Source organism: Rattus rattus, chromosome 14, assembly GCF_011064425.1.
Source record: "Rattus rattus isolate New Zealand chromosome 14, Rrattus_CSIRO_v1, whole genome shotgun sequence".
In the NCBI taxonomy this organism is placed as follows: Eukaryota; Metazoa; Chordata; class Mammalia; order Rodentia; family Muridae; genus Rattus; species Rattus rattus.
Window position 1 is genome coordinate 39,445,478 of NC_046167.1, and position 21,453 is coordinate 39,466,930.

The following is a 21,453-nucleotide window of genomic DNA, read 5'->3' on the forward strand; positions in this document are numbered from 1 at the left end:
ATGGAGGAGTGTTCCTCTTTCTCCACATCCTCGCCAGTATTTGCTGTCACCTGAGTTTTTGATTTTAGCCATTCTCACTGGTGTGAGGTGAAATCTCAGGGTTGTTTTGATTTGCATTTCCCTTATGACTAAAGATGTTGAACATTTCTTTAGGTGTTTCTCAGCAATTTGGCATTCCTCAGCTGTGAATTCTTTGTTTAGCTCTGAACCCCATTTTTTTTGTATTTTTTTTTATTAACTTGAGTATTTCTTATGTACATTTGGCAAACATCCCCTTCCCTCCCCCCCCTTCCTTATGGGTGTTCCCCCCACCCTCCCCATTGCCGCCCTCCCCCGACAGTCTAGTTCACTGGGGTTCAGTCTTAGCAGGACCAGGGCTTCTCCTTCCACTGGTGCTCTTACTAGGATATTCATTGCTACCTATGAGGTCAGAGTCCAGGGTCAGTCCATGTATAGTCTTTAGGTAGTGGCTTAGTCCCTGGAAGCTCTGGTTGCTTGGCATTGTTGTACATATGGAGTCTCAAGCCCCTTCAAGCTCTTCCAGTTCATTCTCTGATTCCTTCAACGGGGGTCCCGCTGAACCCCATTTTTAATAGGGTTATTTGACTCCCTGCGGTCTAACTTCTTGAGTTCTTTGTGTATTTAGGATATAAGCCCTCAATCAATTGTAGGATTGGTAAAGATCTTTTCCCACTCTGTTGGTTGTCGTTTGGTCCTAACAACAGTGTCCTTTGCCTTACAGAAGCTTTGCAGTTTTATGAGGTCCCATTTGTCGATTCTTGATCTTAGAGCATAAGCCATTGGTGTTTTGTTCAGGAAATATTTTCCAATGACCATGTGTTCGAGATGCTGCCCTAGTTTTTCTTCTATTAGTTTGAGTGTATCTGGTTTGATCTCGAGGTCCTTGATCCACTTGGACTTAAACTTTGTACAGGGTGATAAGCATGGATCGATCTGCATTCTTCTACATGCTGACCTCCAGTTGAACCAGCACCATTTGCTGAAAATGCTATCTTTTTTCCATTGGATTGTTTTGGTTTCTTTGTCAAAAATCAAGTGACCATAGGTGTATGGGTTCATTTATGGGTTTTCAATTTTATTTCACTGGTCTATCTGTCTGCTTTTGTACCAATACCATGCAGTTTTTATCACTGTTGCTCTGAAATACTGCTTGAGTTCAGGGATAGTGATTCCCCCGGAAATCTTTTTATTGTTGAGGATAGTTTTAGCTATCCTGGATTTTTTGTTAATCCAGATGAATTTGGAAATTGTTCTGTCTAACTCTATGAAGAATTGAGTTGGTATTTTGATGGGGATTGCATTGAATCTGTAGATTGCTTGTGGTAAAATGGTCATTTTTACTATATTAATCCTGCCAAACCATGAGCATGGGAGATCTTTCCATCTTCTGAGATCTTCAATTTCTTTCTTCAGAGGCTTGACCTTCTTATCACACAGATCTTTCACTTGCTTGGTTAAAGTCACACCGAGGTACTTTATATTATTTGGGAGTGTTATGAAGGGTGTCCTTTCCCTAATTTCTTTCTCGGCTTGTTTCTCTTTTGTGTAGAGGAAGGCTACTGATTTATTTGAGATAATTTTATACCCAGCCACTTTACTGAAGGTGTTTATCAGGTTTAGTAGTTCTCTGGTGGAACTTTTGGGATCACTTAAATATACTATCATATCATCTGCAAATAGTGATATTTTGACTTCTTCTTCTCCAACCTGTATCCCTTTTGTTGTCTGATTGCTCTGGCTAGAACTTCAAGAACTATATTGAATAAGTAGGGAGAGAGTGGGCGGCCTTGTCTAGTCCCTGATTTTAGTGGGATTCCTTCAAGTTTCTCTCCATTTAGTTTAATGTTAGTGACTGGTTTGCTGTATATGGCTTTTACTATGATTGGGTATAGGCCTTGAATTCCTATTCTTTCCAGGACTTTTATCATGAAGGGGTGTTGAATTTTGTCAAATGCTTTCTCAGCATCTAATGAAATGATCATGTAGTTTTGTTCTTTCAGTTTGTTTACATATAGATTACGTTGATGGTTTTCCATATATTAAACCATCCCTGCATGCGTGGGATGAAGCCTACTTGATCATAGTGGATGATTGTTTTAATGTGCTCTTGGATTTGGTTTGCCAGAATCTTATTGAGTATTTCTGCATCAATATTCATAAGGGAAATTGGTCTGAAGTTCTCTTTCTTTGTTGGGTCTTTGTCTGGTTTAGGTATAAGAGCAATTGTGGCTTCATAGAAGGAATTTGGTAGCGCTCCATCCGTTTCAATTTTGTAGAATAGTTTGGATAATATTGGTATGAGGTCTTCTATGAAGGTCTGATAGAATTCTGCACGGAACCCATCTGGACCTGGGCTCTTTTTGGTTGGGAGACTTTTAATAACTGCTTCTATTTCTTTAGGAGTTATGGGGTTCTTTAAATGGTTTATCTGTTCCTGATTTAACTTCGGTACCTGGTATCTGTCTAGGAAATTGTCCATTTCCTGCAGATTTTCAAGTTTTGTTGAATATAGGCTTTTGTAGTAGGATCTGATGATTTTTTTGAATTTCCTCTAATTCTGTAGTTATGTCTCCCTTCTCATTTCTGATTTTGTTAGTTTGGACACACACTAACATTAATTAATGTCCTCTCATTAGTCTGGCTAAGGGTTTCTCTATCTTGTTGATTTTCTCAAAGAACCAACTTTTGGTTCTGTTGATTCTTTCTATGGTCCATTTTGTTTCTACTTGGTTGATTTCAGCTCTGAGTTTGATTATTTCCTGCCTTCTACTCCTCCTGGGTGTATTTGCTTCTTTTTGTTCTAGAGTTTTTAGGTGTGCTGTCAAGCTGCTGACATATGCTCTTTCCTGTTCTTTCTGAAGGCACTCAGAGCTATGAGTTTTCCTCTTAGCACAGCTTTCATTGTGTCCCATAAGTTTGGGTATGTTGTACCTTCATTTTCATTAAATTCTAAGAAGTCTTTAATTTCTTTCTCTATTTCTTCCTTGACCAGGTTATCATTGAGTAGAGCATTGTTCAACTTCCCTGGATATGTGGGTGTTCTTCCCTTATTGTTGTTGAAAACCAGCTTTAGCCTGTGGTGGTCTGATAGGACGCATGGGATTATTTCTATCTTTCTGTATATATTGAGGCCTGTTTTATGACCAAGTATATGGTCAATTTTGGAGAAAATACCATGAGGTGGTGAGAAGAAGGTATATACTTTTGTTTTAAGATAGAATGTTCTATAAATATCTGTTAAGTCCATTTGGTTCATGACTTCTCTTAGTCTGTCTATGTCTCTGTTTAATTTCTGTTTCCATGATCTGTCCATTGATGAGAGTGGGGTGTTGAAATCTCCTACTATTATTGTGTGAGGTGCAATGTGTGCTTTGAGCTTTAGTAAGGTTTCTTTTACGTATGTAGGTGGCCTTGTATTTGGAGCATAGTTATTTAGGATTGAGAGTTCATCTTGGTGGATTTTTCCTTTGATGAATATGAAATATCCTTCCTTATCTTTTTTGATGACTTTTAGTTGAAAATTGATTTTATTCAATATTAGAATGGCTACTCCAGCTTGCTTCTTCAGACCATTTGCTTGGAAAGTTGTTTTCCAGCCTTTCACTCTGAAGTAGTGTCTCTCTGTCTCTGAGGTGTGTTCCCTGTAGGCAGCAGAATGCAGGGTCCTCATTGCGTAAATAGTTTGTTAATCTATGTCTTTTTATTGGGGAGTTGAGTCCATTGATGTTGAGAGATATTAAGGAATAGTGATTGTTGCTTCCTGTTATATTCGTATTTGGACGTGTTATGTTTGTGTGCTTTTCTTCTCTTTGTTTTGTTGCCAAGACGATTAGTTTCTTGCCTCTTCTTGGGTATAGCTTACCTCCTTATGTTGGGCTTTACCATTTATTATCCTTTGTATTGCTGGATTTGTAGGAAGATATTGTGTAAATTTGGATTTGTCATGGAATATCTTGGTTTCTCCATCTATGTTAATTGAGAGTTTTGCTGGATACAGTAACCTGGGCTGGCATTTGTGTTCTCTTAGGGTCTGTATGACATCTGTCCAGGATCTTCTGGCTTTCATAGTCTCTGATGATTAGTCCGGTGTGATTCTGATAGGTCTGCCTTTATATGTTACTTGACTTTTTCCCTTACTGCTTATAATATTCTTTTTTTTTGTTTTGTTCATTTGGTCTTTTGACTATTATGTGATGGGAGGATTTTCTTTTCTGGTCCAATCTTTTTCGAGTTCTATAGGCTTCTTGTATGTTTATGGGCATCTCTTTCTTTAGGCTAGGGAAGTTTTCTTCTATGATTTTGTTGAAGATATTTACTGGTCCTTTGAGATGGGAGTCTTCACTCTCTTCTATACCTATTATCCTTAGGTTTGATCTTCTCTTTGAGTCCTGGATTTCCTGTATGTTTTGACCAGTAGCTTTTTCTGTTTTACATTATCTTTGGCAGTTGTGTTGATGATTTCTATGGAATCTTCTGCTCCTGAGATTCTCTCTTCTATCTCTTGTATTCTGTTGGTGATGCTTGTGTCTACGGCTCCTTGTTTCTTCCTTTGGTTTTCTATATCCATGGTTGTCTCCCTTTGTGCTTTCTTTATTGCTTCTATTTCCATTTTTAATTCCTTCACCTGTTTGATTGTGTTTTCCTGGAATTCTTTCCAGGATTTTTGTGTTTCCTCTCTATAAGCTTCTACTTGTTTATTTATGTTTTCCTGCATTTCTCCAATGGAGTTCTTCATGTCTTTCTTGAAGTCCTCCAGCATCGTGATCAAATGTGATTTTAAATCTAGATCTTGCTTTTCTGGTGTGTTTGGATATTCAGTGTTGGCTTTGGTGGGAGAATTGGGCTCCGATGATGCCATGTAGTCTTGGTTTCTGTTGCTTGGATTCCTGCGCTTGCCTCTCGACATCAGGTTGTCTCTGGTGTTACCTTGTTCTGCTATTTCTGACAGTGGCTAGACCGTCCTATAGGCCTGTGTGTCAGGAGTGCTGTAGACCTGTTTTCCTGTTTTCTTTCAGCCAGTTATGGGAACAGAGTTTTCTGATTTCGTGCGTGTAGTCTTTCCTGTCTACTGGTCTTCAGCTATTCCTGTGGACCTGTGTCCTGAGTCCACTAGGCAGAAAAGTTGGTCTTACCAACTTGAAGTTGCCCCTGGGGGCCTGAGCTCTCCATGAAGGCAGCAACCAGGAGGGCCTGCGCTGCCTTTTCCCAGGGCCCCCATGCACCAGGGTTGCAGATGGCATTAGATGTTTTCCTCGGGAGTCAGAAATGTGGGCAGAGTACACTCTTCTGGCTTCCCAGGCGTGTCTGCCCCTCTGAAGGTTTAGCTCTCCCTCCCAAGGGATTTGGGTGCAGGGAGCTTTTGATTGGGTCCCTTCAGATCCGGGAGGCGTCTGTACAGCAGGGGACCTGCCGCTTGAGCGCCCCTATCTTCCAGTTCCCAGAGGCCCTATACAGTTTCCTCTTGGGCCAGGGATGTGGGCAGGGGTGGGCAGTATTGGTGGTCTCTCCCGCTCTGCTGTCTCAGGAGTGCCCACCTGTCTGGGCGGTGAGCTCTCTCTCCCAAGGAGTTTGGGAACAGGGAACTGTGCACCAGAATCAGCGAGGTTGGGGCTCCAGCTAAAAGCCGGAAGTGTCTGGTCCCAGCGGAATTTTGCCTCTGTGTGTCCTGAGTCCGCCAGGCAGGTGGCTTAGAGCAGAAAAGTTGGTCTTACCTGTGGTCCCCTGGCTGAAGTGGCTCCTGGGGGGCTGCTTTTGAGCTCTCCATGAGGGCGGCAACCAGGAGGGCCTGCACTGCCTTTTCCCGGGGGCCCTGTGCACCCCATCCCTCTTTTCTTATTTGCATCTTCCATTTGACATCCTTTCATTTGCTGGACGGTGCCTTTTTGCGCCAGAGAAGGAAGGACGGATGGAAGGAAGGACGGAAGGAAGGAAGGGAGGGAGGGAGGGAGGGAGGGAGGGAGGGAGGAAGAAGGAAGGAAGGACTTTTGCATTTCAAGTACATTTTCCTTCAATTTCATGGTAAGGCAGGAAAGAATAAAACTAGATATGTTCTGCCACACTCAGCAGGCTTTCCTAAGAGCAGAAAAAGAAATGCTTGACAATCAGACTCTAGAAAAGAGGGTGCTGATAAAACTCATCTCTCAGGTACGGCAGGAAAATTCCATCTCACAAGGAGGACAGGAAGATATCTTAGAATGAGTCTGGTCCTTTCTATGATGCCAGTGCACTCTGAGAGCCCCAACTTGGTCCTATGCCTGACAAGAGCTCCACCCCTGCAGCAGAGCTGGCAGGGTGGCTGGAATTTAATAGCTGTGGTTTGGCGCCACCTATTGGCTATTTGTGTTTGTTTTGATATAATAATTTTGATCATGCTTTTCTCCTCTCCTAAATGCTCCCAGAACCCCCTTCTCTAAGTACCCAAATTTATGACTTTTTGGTTTACGTTCATGTTGCCTTAGTTTGAAACAACACTGTACCTAGAAGTTGTTAGAACCGGGCGTGCAGGTGTCAGATGGGAAAAGACAGCAGGTGAAGCTTCAAGGGGGTTGAGAGAAGTAAGAACAGAACCAAGTCTACACAGTGCCTACTTGAGAGTTCACAAGACCATATACAGAGCAGGACATGGTACTATGGCATCCCTTTGGTCCCAGCACTCCAAAGGCACAGACAGGTCAATCTCTATGAGATCAGTCTATACCCTGGTCTACATAGCAAGTTCCAACCCAGCCAAGGCTACCTATTGAGACCTGTCTAAAACAAGAAGAAGAATAAAAGGAAGCAAAAGGAGCACAGGAACCACACACTGACCTTAGTTTCTAATGATCCCTTTGCCTGTGTCCCGCATGGGTTCGTGAAAGAGGAGGAACCAGATGGAGCTTGGATCCTCACTAATATTAGCCAGGATTTACTTCATCCAGAATTCTATAGAGCTAAAGTGTACAAAACTATGATGAGTCATGAAAATGCATACGTCTTGGTTATGGGTACATCTGTAACTAAGACACAAGCCAAGGAATTGGCTAATAATACTACCCAATCATCACATTATCCTGGTAGGAGAGTGGTTCGATTCTCAGCAAAGCTCAGTCTACACTGTGCTTTCCACAAACTCCTTCATGGAAAAGGAAGGGGACACCACAAAGGTGAGATCTCAGATCAAAGTAAGTGTCACAGCTTAATTTCTTTGACAAATGTGTTGTTAGCTCTTACTAATAGTGTCCTTGCTTTCGAAGAGATGGAGTTACATTGGCAGTGTGCATACCTGACAACACCCTGTTGGGAACCATGCTAAAACAGAAGACAGGCTCGTAGCTCTTGACCTACAATAGAGTAAGAGAATATCCATACAGTTGTATGGGCATGATATTAGGTTAGCAGCAATTCCAAGAAATTTCTGCTCTAAAATACTTTAATCAATTCACGCACGATAAGGTGCACTGTCCTCCTCACCCCACATTTCTGACTGTTCCAAGAGCATGCAGTGTATACAAAAACCTTATAACTCAGAAAGGGACATGACTTCCCTACTTTCCACAAACAGGACATTGCTCTCTGGCACCACAGGGACAACACACCAGATTCTCCTTATTAGGAGTATGTACAATTTTTTAATTTAAAAAAATTCATTAAACGTTCTTTGTGTGTGTGTGTGTGTGTGTGTGTGTGTGTGTGTGTATGTATGTATGTATGTATGTATGTATGTATGAGCATATGTGTGCCACGAGTATGTGAGACACCACACTTAGAGAGGTCTGAGGACAGCCTTCATGAGTCACTCCCCTCCTTGTGGGTCCAGGGCTCCTGCTCAGGTGGGCAGGCTTGGCAGCAAATGCCTCTACCCACTAAGCAATCTTGGTTATGCTCTACTCGTCATTACAGAGTCTAAATTCACAACAGCATGGCTCCTCAGGGCAGCACAGGACTAGATTCATTTTGTTACTGTTGTTAACTATCCAGTCCTATATAGCCAAGTTCAAGTGCACTTCTACTTAAAGACATCTTTATTATTTAATATTTACCCTTCTTTTCTTTCATTTAGCATGTAGCCAACAGACATTATAATCCATGCCTAGAGGAAACTCACCTAAAACACATATTCTGAAGCTTCTCCATATGACATATCAAAGTCCCTTCTACTTAGGAACTTCACCCAAAACTTCAGTATTGTGCCATTTCAAGCAGCAACATTAATGACAGAGATGAGAGAATGCAACCTGAGATCAGCAACAGCAAGCTTGCTTGCAGCGTGAGAGCTGACACAGGAGTCTGCTCACTGTCGATGGAGCTGCGTCCAAACAGGTCTGAAGCAGCTGAGACAGTTACGTACAAGCGAGAAGAACACTGGAACGCACCTTGAGTGTTTGTGCTGCACTTACAAGTAAATTTAAATAAACAGGAGACTTTTCAAGTGTGGAATCCATTAATAATGAGGTTTGACTGCGTATTTCAAGCCCCCTTTTAATTTAGTGGTCCAGGTTAAAAGGGTAAGCCTTCCTTTTGCTGGCCTTGCCTTTCTCTCACAGCTGAGCTGATTTTCCCAGGTATTTCTCTGCTAGTGTCTTAGTCAACAGCAGAACCAGCATTTCCAATAGCTGTCATTATGGACAAGGGACCACTGGGCTCTCCAGGAACCTGCCAAGCTTCTGGTGCTATGTGACTACAAAGGCACCTCACCATGTAAATGGAACAACTATGGTTATCACCACTCTGGTGAACGACAAGTACAATCAGGCCATTAAGGCATCAGCCTCAAGGAACAAGTAAACTGCCAGGCTCTCAGCTTCTTGGGTATTATTTAGCTGTATTTTTAAAGCTCACTTAATAAACACACACACACACACACACACACACACACACACACACACACATATATATATATATATATATATATATATATATATATTAAGAGACTAAAAGACAGGCTTCATATCCTGTGGCTTGGAAACAGGAAAGCAGAAGCTGAAATGTAGCCTGCATAGATTGTAAGAACCTGTCAACTTACTGTTTATCTATTAACTCCTGGGCTCTGTCTACTTGGGAGAAACAAAGTAAGAAATTAAAGAAAGTCTTTCTATAAATTCAAGCTTTATTCATAGAAAGGGAAATATTAACCAAACTTCTCAGTGTTCTTTCAGGTTCAGAGTTTGCCAGGCAGGATGGTATTTGTTTTGGAAGCACAGAAAGAATTCAACCCAGGTCTGCTGGTGGTGGGCAGCCCGCAGCACTTCTGCAGGACAGCCGCTAGGTGTCAGCAGGAACCTGGGAGTCTGCACCTAGACTTGTTTCTGCCTTGGCTATGCATTCTCCAGCAGAATATCAACTTGTCAAGATGGTTGGCTCATTTTCAGCATAGATCATTACTCAAAAGTCTTTCCAGTTTCTCAGCCCTCCCATGCAAGATCATGACCTAACCCTGGGGATAGGTTTCTAAGGAACTTTTAAAGTGAAAATCAAAAAGTTGTAGAACAAAATCCAGGAGACCACTGCTCCCACTGGACTAGTCTCTAGTGAATGATGGTTTTTGTTTTTTCCAACCCTTCAAATAACTTTTCAAGTCTTCATGGAAAGTGCCACATAAATTTGAGAGTCCTTAGAGTCGCATCAAACTGACTTTCAGTGAAAAAAAACTCCACTCTTGCCTATCGCATACTCAGGAAACAGAACACTCCAAGGTCAAGAGCTGCCTACACCTGAAAACCAAAGTGGGTCGGGATTTACCAATAATGCTCGGACAGAGGACACAGACCCTGAGGAAAATGACTCATCCTTGGCTTATGATGTAGGTACACAGGCTGCAAACAAGAGGTTGACTCCTCATGCCTCCCACCACTTCACCTTCAGGGGAGCTCAGCATCCCCTGGCCTCCACTGTAGGCCCACCAAGGCCTTGGCAGATGGACAGTACACAGAAAGAGGCCTCGTTTGAGAGTCTGGGTAGAGAAGACCAGACAGTCCTGTGCTGCTTCCATGTCAAGTAGTGATGCCTTCTCTCCCAAGCCAGAGTGAAACCATGGGAGGCAATGGTGGAAGGGGATGCTGTCCACCTTAACTGGCCCGCATGTCTCAGCCAGCAACACCACAAAGGTGGGGAGGTGGCGTCAAAGACACAAAGACACATGAGAGTCTCACCAGTCAACTCAATTCATCTACAGTGTCAAATGGACAGGCAAAACCAAAGATGTAACACAGAGAAATAAATACTGCCCAAAAGTGTTCCTAAGAAAGCTGCAAGGATGAATGTGTTATTAATAAATACTCTATTCAGAAAGACATTAACACCATAAAGTCAATAGCTTGAACTTTTTTAAATTAAAGAGACATTATTACAAAGTTGAAAAATGGTCACTTTGATGTACTCTAGATAAAAAGCTAATTACTAGATGCTTATAACAAAGCAATTTCGTACAATCAAAACCCTAGTGAGGGTTTGTTTTGTTTTGTTTTATTTTGAGAAAAATGTATCTTAAATAAAAACTATTGCCTAGTGATTTCTAACCTTCAAGCCAGCATCCTATTTATATCATTTATGTTGGAGGCCAAAATGGAAACCTAATTTGACAACTGCGGAATTTCAAGTTAGCTAAAGGTCATTCTCAGAACAGTGATGCTATTCCTAAGCAGGCAACAACCACGACAACAGGTTAGATTCAACACATGTTCAATTCTGATTTGTAAAGTGTGTGTGTGTGTGTGTGTGTGTGTGTGTGTGTGTGTGTGTGTGTGTGTGTAAGGAACAGACCATTAACATCTGAAACAAGATAAGATGTTTTAAGAAACATAAACTGTATATAAATCTCATGATTACTCAACTCCAGACTTCCAGCTTTCTTTAAATATGGAATCAATGCATCTGCGTAATCCATCACTAGCCCAATAATAAGATGCCTCCTAGAACTGTCATCTTTCATTCCACTCAGGAGAACCACGGAGGCTTTTGAAGGAGGCTCAGGAAGGCTCGATGCGTTCCAGCCTAACTGCTCTCCATGACACTTAATCAGAACAGGATAAACAAGCGAAGGATTAGTCACACTTGTGCAACGTATTCCACTGCACCGCAGCCAGAAGAGATTTCCATGTGATCCTATTTAAACCAGCTAAACATCTGGAAATGTGGAACCATTCTGTAAAGCACAAGAGGACCACACGTTCGATACGACTGAGGTCAGATGGGGAGGGTGGGAGGGGAGAGCATCCTGGAGACAGAGTACTTACAATGAAGCCAAGTTTTTTATAATCCCGAGTGTACATGGACTTGCGTTTCTCCATGCTGCCGCTGCTGTTATTCGGTTCTGACTCTGCATCAAAAGCAATCCTTCGAAGTTCAAATATGATGTCCCTTTGGGCCTAAAGGAGTTAGAGGGGTGAAGAAAAGAGGCAAAAAGTAAGAAAGTTGCTTTCACTGTGTGTGACAGAAGACCCCCCCGCACACACACCTGTTGCCCAGAGTCTAAACCAGTCGCTGCATTCAGGCGAAGCAGAAGAGAGAAGACAAGACGCGTCCTCAGTGAGAACCCAGACTCCTCTCTGCTCAGGCTCAGCATTAATCTATCCCTCAGTCAAGCCATTTGGAGCAATGATAAATATTATCTAGGACGGTCCTACATAAAAGCCTCAAATACAACAGAAGGGCTGATGTTGGCGAAGGCTAAACGTGAGAGTGTTTGAGTAATATTCTGTTTGAAACAAATTAAGAGATGTTCACATGGCTCTTGGGCAATATTTGAACTATGAGAGATCTCTTCACTCGACCGAGGCCTGACTTCATGGAAACAAGAACAAGATAAAAATAAAAGAGAGGGCCCAAAGGCAGAAACAATGGCAAGTGTTTTTCCAAGGTTGAGTGTGGTGTTGGGATGTTGTTAGCCTTAGCCAGGAGCAAATTATCAACATATTACCATAGGGAAGAACTTTACAAATTTGCCAAAAGAATGTGTCTCCTAGAAATGTCAGGGACGCTGCGCCTATGAAGTACCACCAACAGGACTGCTTAAAGAACACCGGAACAAGGATGACACCAATGGACATGCTAATGTGGAGGGGGAGGAGAAAGGTAACTAAGGATGCTAACAGTTAAGAGAGATTATCTTCCCCTGGTTATCTAAGACCAAATGTTCAGCCCAGAAATCACATATGAGTGATATTATATGGACTGAACGGGTTGTATTTATGTATTTAGAAGTTCACATACAGATACTTATATACATATGTAACAACACCTAAAGAAAAAGAGGCCATGAATTTAAAACCAAGGAAGGTCCGTATATAGGAAGGGCGGGAGAGATGAAAGGAGGAGGGCAATAATGTAATTAAATATGCTACAATATAAAATACAAAAAAAATAATAAAAAATTAAATAGGCCGAGTAGAACAGGTGAGATAGAAAAAGCCACAAATACAGTTTTTACTCATCGGGGCCTCCTAGAAGAGCCAAATTAATAAAAACAAGAAGCAGAGGGGTAACTTATAAAGAGCCAGAAGGATGAGAGGAACGGGAAGGAGAGCAAATATGGTTTCAATGGGCACAGAAATTCAGTTTGGCAACACACAAAGAGGCATGGAGATAAATGCAGGGAAGTTATAACAATGTGAATGCAGTTAGTGATTAAAATGATTAATTATGCTATGTGCTTGTTTTTTCAATAAACAAGAGGAAGCATTTACAAATAAAGAGTGTTGCTCCATGTTAAGAGTACTGATCTCCCTCACTCCAAGTAGAAAGATAACTTTTCTTATCTCCCTCAGATTACCGTGCTTGGCTGCCAGAAAAAAAGCATGGGGCACAATCACCGGCCTATCCAAGCACCTCGTCAGTCTCAAGCCATGAATGAAGGGCTGCAGCAGCCACACGTCCCACATGTGCAGCTCAGCATCTGCAGTAGATCAGACCCTCATGTGCCAATAATGACTGTTTTCCTTTCCACAGCTGCACCACTGTTTGAGTTGAAAATGAGTACAGCGGGGGCAGGGTTCCCAGCTGCTTCCTCTCACTCTACCCTCACGCAGGGAAGCTCCCCCAAAGCCTTCTGGATGGAAACAGAATGTTTTGTACACAGTGACAGAGGTAGCAGAGAGTTAGAAAACTTGCCAGCCAACAAAAACACCAGCCTAGAAATGAGGGTGCACCAGGGACAGGGAAGAACCGCCTTTGGTCTTAGTAACCGGAGAATGGAAACCACTCCCACTTGTAGAATTGATGCCCTCAATGGGAACTTGACCCCACTTAACGTAGTATGGTCAAGTATGGCTTTGACCTCAAGCTCTTAACTGTAAAAAAAAAAATGCATGTGTATGGGACATCATGGAATAGCCCATCTGTTTTATTCTCTGATGCTAGGGTCACCTAAATTCTAAAGCCATATACCCAAGTTCTGAGATGTTGATAAAACAATTATAAGATCATATAAGACTCCTGATTTGAGTGTCGCTAAAAGGCAGACATTTGATGCACTGTCTTGTTGTTTCTCATTATATTTGTGTGGAGCATTCACCTACCTGGTCCTGGGGGTCCATCTTGGTCATCATCCTATCTTCCAGAAGGTTAAAGGTCAGCACTTGGAGAACATATAACTGGTGTGCCATCTCGTTGTTGATGGCCCGCTGTGCTCGGATGACATGCTAGAGACATAGTTGACAAATTACTTTTTAAAAAATTATTAAAGAAAAGATTCAGATCACAAAGTTAACTCTTGTCATGATTCTTAAGTTCTAACACGTGAGAACTTCCTTACCCTGCAGAACCTGCACTCAAGTACCAGCCCCAAAGAGTTTGTAGAGATAACATAACAGAACTATTGTCATATGCATACTAGGAGGACTATGGTCACTTCCCAGTGTCCTAAACACCCAAAGCCAGGTACCCTGAGACTAGACACAACCTATAAACACTGTGGCCTACAGAAGTCACTGAAGTAGCCATTCCTGAACCTAAGTGGCACTTTGCTGGAAAGTGTTCTCTGAAGCATCCCTTCCCTAGGAAACTAGAGTGCAGCTGTGTCCCTCATTTTCCTGCAGATCTCTTATGTCCTGGGTCCTCCCTCTTATGTGACTCCCATGCTGAGGCCCATTCCTTCTTGTAGAACATACCAATTCTTTGGTGAATTTTAAGTAACAAGCTTTCTTTTCAATGCCTTTCAAAAGGCAATAGTCTTTTGAACTGTTTTCTTCTTCATACCTAAACAATATAAAACCTATAATTCAAATGTGTGTGGGTTTTTTTTTTGGTTTTTTTTGTTGTTGTGTGTGTGTGTGTGTGTGTGTGTGTGTGTGTGTGTGTGTGTGTGTGTGTGTGTTGAGCTTGCTAAGCTCTAGAATTACAACATCAGATTGGGCTGTTGCTGTTTGTTACTTTGGTAAACATTAAAGTTGCTTCCTTCCAATAACTGGTGAATAGCTGGTAAAGAATCCTATCTGTTTTGTTCATCTCTAAACACTGGCAAGATGACATTGCAAGCTTCTTTTCGACTGAATTTTAAGGCACTTCTCCCAGAACCTTCCATATTTCCAACTACCTTCCTCAAAAAGAGCTTATACTGGTAGATTTTTTGAGCCAAGGAGTACCTGAATTTCTTTACCTGCAAAACTAAGTGAAGGTGCAACTAAATGTTTCCTTGACTCTCCAGCAGGCTGAGGCTCTGCCCTCCGGCCACACAAGGCAGTAGCTGCAGCCCAGCACTGTTTGTGCCAACTCTAACACACACTTTCCCCTCCTGGATTGGCCCCACTGATCAAACTCCAGTGTGGAACCACAGAAGGACCCACAGACACTAGAACATTTCTCCCTAACATGGTGGCTTCAGTGCACGGGTACTCACGGTTAAAATGATGTAGCGCAGCTGCTTCTGAGCCAAAATATTAGCCATCTCCTGGAAAAGAAAAAAACACCGAAGGCTTCAGTTAGAAAGACTCACTTCAGCATGGCCAGAAGCTGCTGCACCCTGGGGTGTGCTTCTTAACTGTATATCAGCAGTATTTCCTGGGAAATGGCCAATTCAAATTAATGTTTGTACATTCCACTTGGATTATAAAATCTGGCTCCAAAAGCAAAGTAGGATTTTTTTTTTAATTTCTGCTTTTTCTAGAAAAGAATTACAAAAGCTCAAGCAGTACAGAAGACAAAAGTGTCCCCACACTTCTGAGACTGTCTCTGTCTTCCACAGCTCTTATCACTGTTAATGTTGTTAACTTTGTAAATTTACTTATAAAGTAAGTACTGTTAATAAGCAGATCAAAGAAAAATGGAAAGAGTCAAAAGTTTAAAGTCTGCTGAAAGTCAGTTCTGTTAATCTGTGCAAACTGAGAATGAAGAGCACAGACCCTAGACGTGGAGGAAGCTATGCAAGTGAACTGAGTACCGATTATTGAAGGACTAACAACTGGACAGATGCTATGCAGTGGAGTTCACACTCACTTAGCTTAGCAAAGCTTCTTTTCTGTATTTTGAGCTGTGGCATTTATTGACTATTATAGAGGATTTGGGGGTAACTTTATCAAATGGACTTGCAATCGCTAGTACAGGAAGCAAGCTGGAAGAGGACTGATTCTCAGATTGTTGTTACAAATATCGACCAGCAGATTCTAAGGGAAAATTAGTCAAAAACAGGCTTGATACTTTCAAAAAATATAAAAAATACTGCTTATATTCAGGAAGACACCAAAATATTCTCTTTTTGTGGTTGCTGGGAGTATTTTTGGCATTGCAATTCTCACTAAGTAGAAGGCGCTGAACTACCACTACAAAGCAAAACTCTAAGTTCTACCAAGGTTAAAGTAAATGGGCGGAAAGCTGGGAGAATCAAGAGCATGGGGAGAAAAGCTAACAAGGGAATATACAGGCAAGGGAAGGGGAGGAGCAGAATGGGAGAGCAGGGCCCAGATATGGAAGCTGACAAAGGAAACATGGAGACTTACAGTCAGAGGGCAATCAAGGATGTCAACATTGCTCTCTACATCAACCTAAGGCGCCATCGCAACCACACAAAGGAAAGCAAGCAGGAGAGAAGAGGGGATGGAAATTCAGAGCAACTGTTAGAAGCTGGAGGCTTCAGTGTCACACCCTGCTGACCCTCTGCACTGGAAAGGGTGGATATTCTGTCAGGAGATGCTAGATGGTGAGGTGGCAGTAAAGTCCAAACTCAGTGTGAAGTGCTCTCCTGTGCTCTTAAAACCAATAATGCAGGCCAAGGACACCCCCAGAAGCAAGCTAAATGACAACTCAGAAGACCAGCTCTTCCACATTGGAGAAAGCAGGCTTTCTTTCCACCTAAACAGAGGTCCACTGGCTTCTTCTGTTTGGACTTTCTTCTCTTGAGTCATATAAATAGAAGGACCAATGAATCCCACAGTTCTTCTAATTATTTTATAAAATTATTTTCAAAGTGCTGTTCAATATTATCAGAACAACACAAACAAGAAAAGGAGATGTAGCCCACTGGTCTACACAATTAGAAGGAATGAGACAGCTTCACCATGCAATGGTTTTTAATTACTTATCCACGATGTTTTCCTAAATGAACTCCTCAGGGACACAGAGAATGCTTCCTTCTTTGTATCCCACGCAAAGAGATGGTGTCTAGCACAGAGCAGACAAAAAGGGGTTGACAGAAAAATCAAGTGTTCTATACAATTCTCCCTAAGAGAAAGAGTTGGATTAGAGAGAAAACGAAAGTATCCTTGTCCTATTAGTAGATATATGTCAACTATAAGTGAACTGTGTGAATAATCACGAGAGCTCACAGGGAATAGCGTATAGCCATGAATGACACACAAGTTCACATGGAGATGTAGATATAGGTAAACTGACATGGGAAGTTGGCCACAAGTATCTCTGTTCATTTTTAGAATAGGTCTGTAAATAAGAATAATGCTCATGGATGGATGGCTCACTTTGGTGGAAAAATGCAGAAGTGAAGGAAATGTACACAGAATAAAGAGAGAACTGTGCCATGAATGTGTTTGAGCACAAGGACTGCAAGGGTCCACCCAGGGACCCCAGTGAAGGAGTCTTTCAACCTTCTTCATCTTGAATTTGTTAACTAAAGGTTATTTTCAAATATAAAGCCATTAAGTATTTTTAAAGAAGTTTGGAAAACATCTCAGCACATCTTCCACTAAAATAATAGCACAGGAAAAAATCTATATAGCCACTCAGCAGCTGTGCCTCCTCCCACAAAACCAAGGAGCACAGTCCCTTTATCCACGCAGCAAGAAAGGATTCCCACAGGGGTAGAAACAGCACAACTACTAATCCAAGAGGAGATACCAAAGCTTAGTCCTCCCAAATTCATTTCATGCATTTAAGTAAATAATAAAATCCTGACAAGCAGGACAACAAATTATTCAATAGTAGTAAAATTGATCCAATGTCCCAGACTTAATCATCAATCTTTAAAGGGGGTGTTCTATAAAACTCAAGGTAAAAATAGTTAAGTAATATTTTAATCCAATTGGACTGAGAAAGTGGGTCTTGTTTCCTCATGAATTTGGGGATTCTCTGCTTGTGGGGCATTTAATGGGATTCTTTGCAGTTAAAATCAAGTAGGAGGCTGGCCTTCCAGCTTTAGTTCTCACTGCTGTGTTGACCTGGTCAGGTTTTTTACTCCTTTGGAACAACTCTTTCCTCATTTGTAAAGTGAAAATAAAATGCCTTTCCTTTAATATGAAAATTGTGCTAATAAAATGCAAATATCAAATGTAGATAAGCTAAATGCTCTTTTAAATCTAAGGTCAAGTCCAGATAAAAGTATAAACCCTCTGCCGCTGATACAGTCTAGACGCATCCAGGTAAACAAATGTGTGAATCTCACTTTACAGGCCTGCACTGAACATCTAGACAGACAATTGTGAACTTGATCTTGATCTTCAGGGCTCACTCTCCTCAGATATTTTAAATTTAAACTATGTAACAATGTATTCGGTGGTTATCAGAGTCAACATTAACTTTCCATAAGAAAGTGTGTATCTTGTTGCTAATTTATTTCTGAGACTGGGTTCCTCATAAAATAATCTGAATTTACAATGGATTCTGCTGTTAGATTGGTTTATTAAATGATTTCTTCATCTACTCTCTCCTCCTATGCCCCATCCAGTCTTCAAGGCATGGCTGTTCCATGGACTGAGCTCCCAGAGGAGAAGAAGAGAGTTTCTAGCCCCATCCAGTCTTAGGACTAAAGACCTGAGACTTACCTGTCTCCTCTCATCAGGCGCTTTCAGGAAAAGTGCATTGATTACAGCAATGGTGTAAGTCTGGATTTCTTGGTCTGTCCTGTAAAGACCCAAAGAACACAGGAAATCAGAAGACACTAGTCCCAAGTCAGCCATGGCAAGGCTCAGCATCACACACAAATGAAGCAGGCCTTGCACAGAGGACAAGGGCAGACCCAGAAAATACAGGCAGCACTTGTGACATAATAACATATTCCCAACATCCCTGGGCTGGACAGGTAGACACACAATTACTATTACACCAGTTGATCAAAAGAGCTCACCTGGTCAAAAGAGATCAGCTGGCATGAGGCCAGCTGGTTTACTTCCTCTTCATCATCTGATTAAAAGCAAGTACCCAGATACTGCGGGCTTGTACTCTCTGTCTCTCTCTGTCTCTGTCTCTCTGTCTCTGTCTCTCTCTGTCTCTCTGTGTGTGTGTGTGTGTGTGTGTGTGTGTGTGTGTGTGTGTGTGTGTGTGTGTGTGTGTGTGTGTGTGTGTGATTTTCTGTCCAATGCCTGGTCCATGTATGGGAGCAGTTGTAGATGTCTCAGCATTCCTGGGCTTATCTAAAAGAAAACAGCTTTGTTCCCATAGCAACATTACATATTCTAAAATCTTGTTGGCAAACACAAGCACTGTAACAGTAGTAAATGTTGGAACTTCTTGTTCAAAATTTTGCTCTTCACTGGAAAGAGGGCAGAAATTCTGAGGTAAACAGTGAATAAGGGCTCAAGGCAGAAGCCAAGAGACTCAGAGCTACACTCAGGGAAGATACTGTTTCCTAGGGCTGCTCTAACTAGGGCAGAATTAGACATCACATCTCCATCCTTAGCACAAATCTTGGCAAACAACAGGCTTTTTTTGTCAGTGAAGTGTACTGTAAATGAACATGTGTGCCCCTGAGATTCAGAAATAGAAATCCAGACAGTGAAATCAACATTTCTCACACTAAGAGACAATGAAAACTCTGTCATTTTAAATGAAGCTACTATATACAAAACACATCCTACTAGAGATTGGGCTAAGTCCCTGAGGCCAAAGTCCACAGCTTCTCTGACTTTAGTTTTACATTCTGCTCACACCTTACCTCCAAATGAATTAAGTATCTAATGTACTTTTGTAATTTAGACTACAAACATAAGCCAACATCTTCAGTATATGGAGAATTGTTGGCTTACCCCTTCTATTCCCACCGATCTATACTCCTAGGCATGGTTACACGCATCCTGAATGTTCAATCAGGTTTACATTAAGAATAAGTAAATGTAACCCAGAAGAGCAGAGTTGGGAGTCACCTTGATGCCAGTCAAACTGTTTTTGAAAACACATCTCCTTAAATCATTTCTAGACACTACAATGCATCCTCATATCTTTCCAACCAACTCACTTCTTATGTGAGCTAGCTCACAATGTTTCTTCTACCAGCCAACGCCCACCAATATTTAAATATAACAAGCCACATAGCATATCAGAGTCCCTCTCAGTGTTATCAATTAGTTTACCAAAAAGTATAAAAATGGGGAACTTCTGCAAAGATTGCAGGGTTTGAGGGCAATTGTTTAACCTCCACATCTTACTCAGGCTTTTAAGAAAATAATACACGTGTTTTACTCTTTCACCATTTTATCTATCAAGCCTGAAGTTTGGTGATGGAAGAAGCCTGCCTTTAAACATTGCTAGTTAAGGTGACCTAGTCTAAAACTACAAGCGCCCCATGTTCTCTCTCCATATATCGATCCTAGCTTCAAACATTAGGTTTCAGTATATAACCTGAAGTAACTAACTCCTTAAAATGCCAAAACAATTATGAAAATATTCACAGTGTCACAGAAAATATCATAGGTAATATTATAAAATACAGACCCTATTGAGAACCTAAGAGAAGAAAGTATCCTACTGTGTTTTACTTTTAAAAAGTAAAACTCAACCAATGTCTACCAAAAGTCACCAAAACTGACTGTATCCTGTAGTCTAGGCTCTGGGGAGAGACATATGGTTCCTTGGGGATGTATCATGATCAATAAGGTAGTATCTAGTTTGCTCCCAAGTGAAGCTCTTTTGAGCATGTAACTTAACCAGTTCCCAATGTTTCCCAATCCATCATAATGACTGTTTCCCAGAAACAAGGCACAAAAGTGCCTAGCATGCTTACCCCTGAAGATGCGGAATGAGTTGGCCAATGGTGATCTCCTGAGCTACCTTTTGGTAGAGGTCATGGCTATTGAGAACCATTGACTCCAAAATGGCCAAGGACCGTTGCAGGATTGAGATGTCTATGGCGGACTTGTTCACAAAGCTTGCTATCTGAAAACACAATTAGGTCACAAATGACTACTCATGATCAGATGGTAAGACAAACAAAGAAGGAAAGAAGGGATCCAATAAAGCAAACTGGGAGCTCAATGCACAGTAATACAGTCAGAACAAAACATACTGCAGAAGAACAAGAAATGCATGGAGTCAATACTATTCGTGAATTGTCACAAAATATAGTTATCCATCTTAGGAATCTGCAATAACTGACTGCCTCTATAAGAGACATCTTTAAAGGACCATCTTGCCTGTTTTCCCCAAGATTGTCATTCTGAGTTTCAGTTTTCAAGAAAGGGCTTTCTTATTAAGATAGCAATTTCTAGTTTGCCAATGGTCCCTCCTTGCAAAGTCCTAGGTTGCTTCTTCATCCACAACATCCAGACACATGACTTTTATGTTCTCATTGTATTTCTATGTTCTTGAGGAACTCACATAAATCATATTTGTCATTATAATTCAACAGGCAATGCTCTGTACCTGCCCGTCCTTCTGGCTATTCGTGTGTGTGTGTGTGTGTGTGTGTGTGTGTGTGTGTGTGTGTGTGTGTATGCGCGCGTGCGCATTCTGTAGCTTAAGTAAATTGTTCTCTACCCTCTGAGTTATAGCAAACAGAAGTCATTTAAATTAGCAATGCTAGCATAATAATATGTAAAACATATTCCCTAAGAAATTAATCAGCAAAAGGCTAAATACAATAAATCACAGTATAAGAGGGAGACAGAACATGGTTATAATAACTGCTCAATGCAATCTGAACACAGGAGCACCATAAAGACTTTATTTTAGAGAACTCATTAAAAGTTATTGCTGTCTGTTGACAGCTCATACTAAAAAAATGATTATTACATCCACACAAGGACAGCTTAAAAGCTGTCTGACTTAAAAGCTGCCTGGCTTTGTTCTGTGGTGGGTACACAC

The 21,453-nt window shown here is 41.4% G+C and overlaps 1 protein-coding gene across 3 annotated transcripts in view; it reads right to left on the reverse strand.

The window, feature by feature from the left end:
* Elmo1 (engulfment and cell motility 1) overlaps positions 1-21,453 on the reverse strand; it is a 529,323-nt gene that overhangs the window by 312,348 nt on the left and 195,522 nt on the right. For 2 of the 3 annotated variants that reach the window (XM_032885160.1, XM_032885159.1), the window contains exons 9-14: positions 20,375-20,526; positions 18,201-18,279; positions 15,927-15,971; positions 14,831-14,881; positions 13,512-13,634; positions 11,232-11,363 (exon numbers count right to left, since the gene is read on the reverse strand). In XM_032885160.1, coding sequence (XP_032741051.1) covers positions 11,232-11,363; positions 13,512-13,634; positions 14,831-14,881; positions 15,927-15,971; positions 18,201-18,279; positions 20,375-20,526 — 582 coding nt within the window. The remainder of the gene's footprint in view (positions 1-11,231; positions 11,364-13,511; positions 13,635-14,830; positions 14,882-15,926; positions 15,972-18,200; positions 18,280-20,374; positions 20,527-21,453) is intronic. The other variant, XM_032885162.1, reaches the window with a different exon arrangement.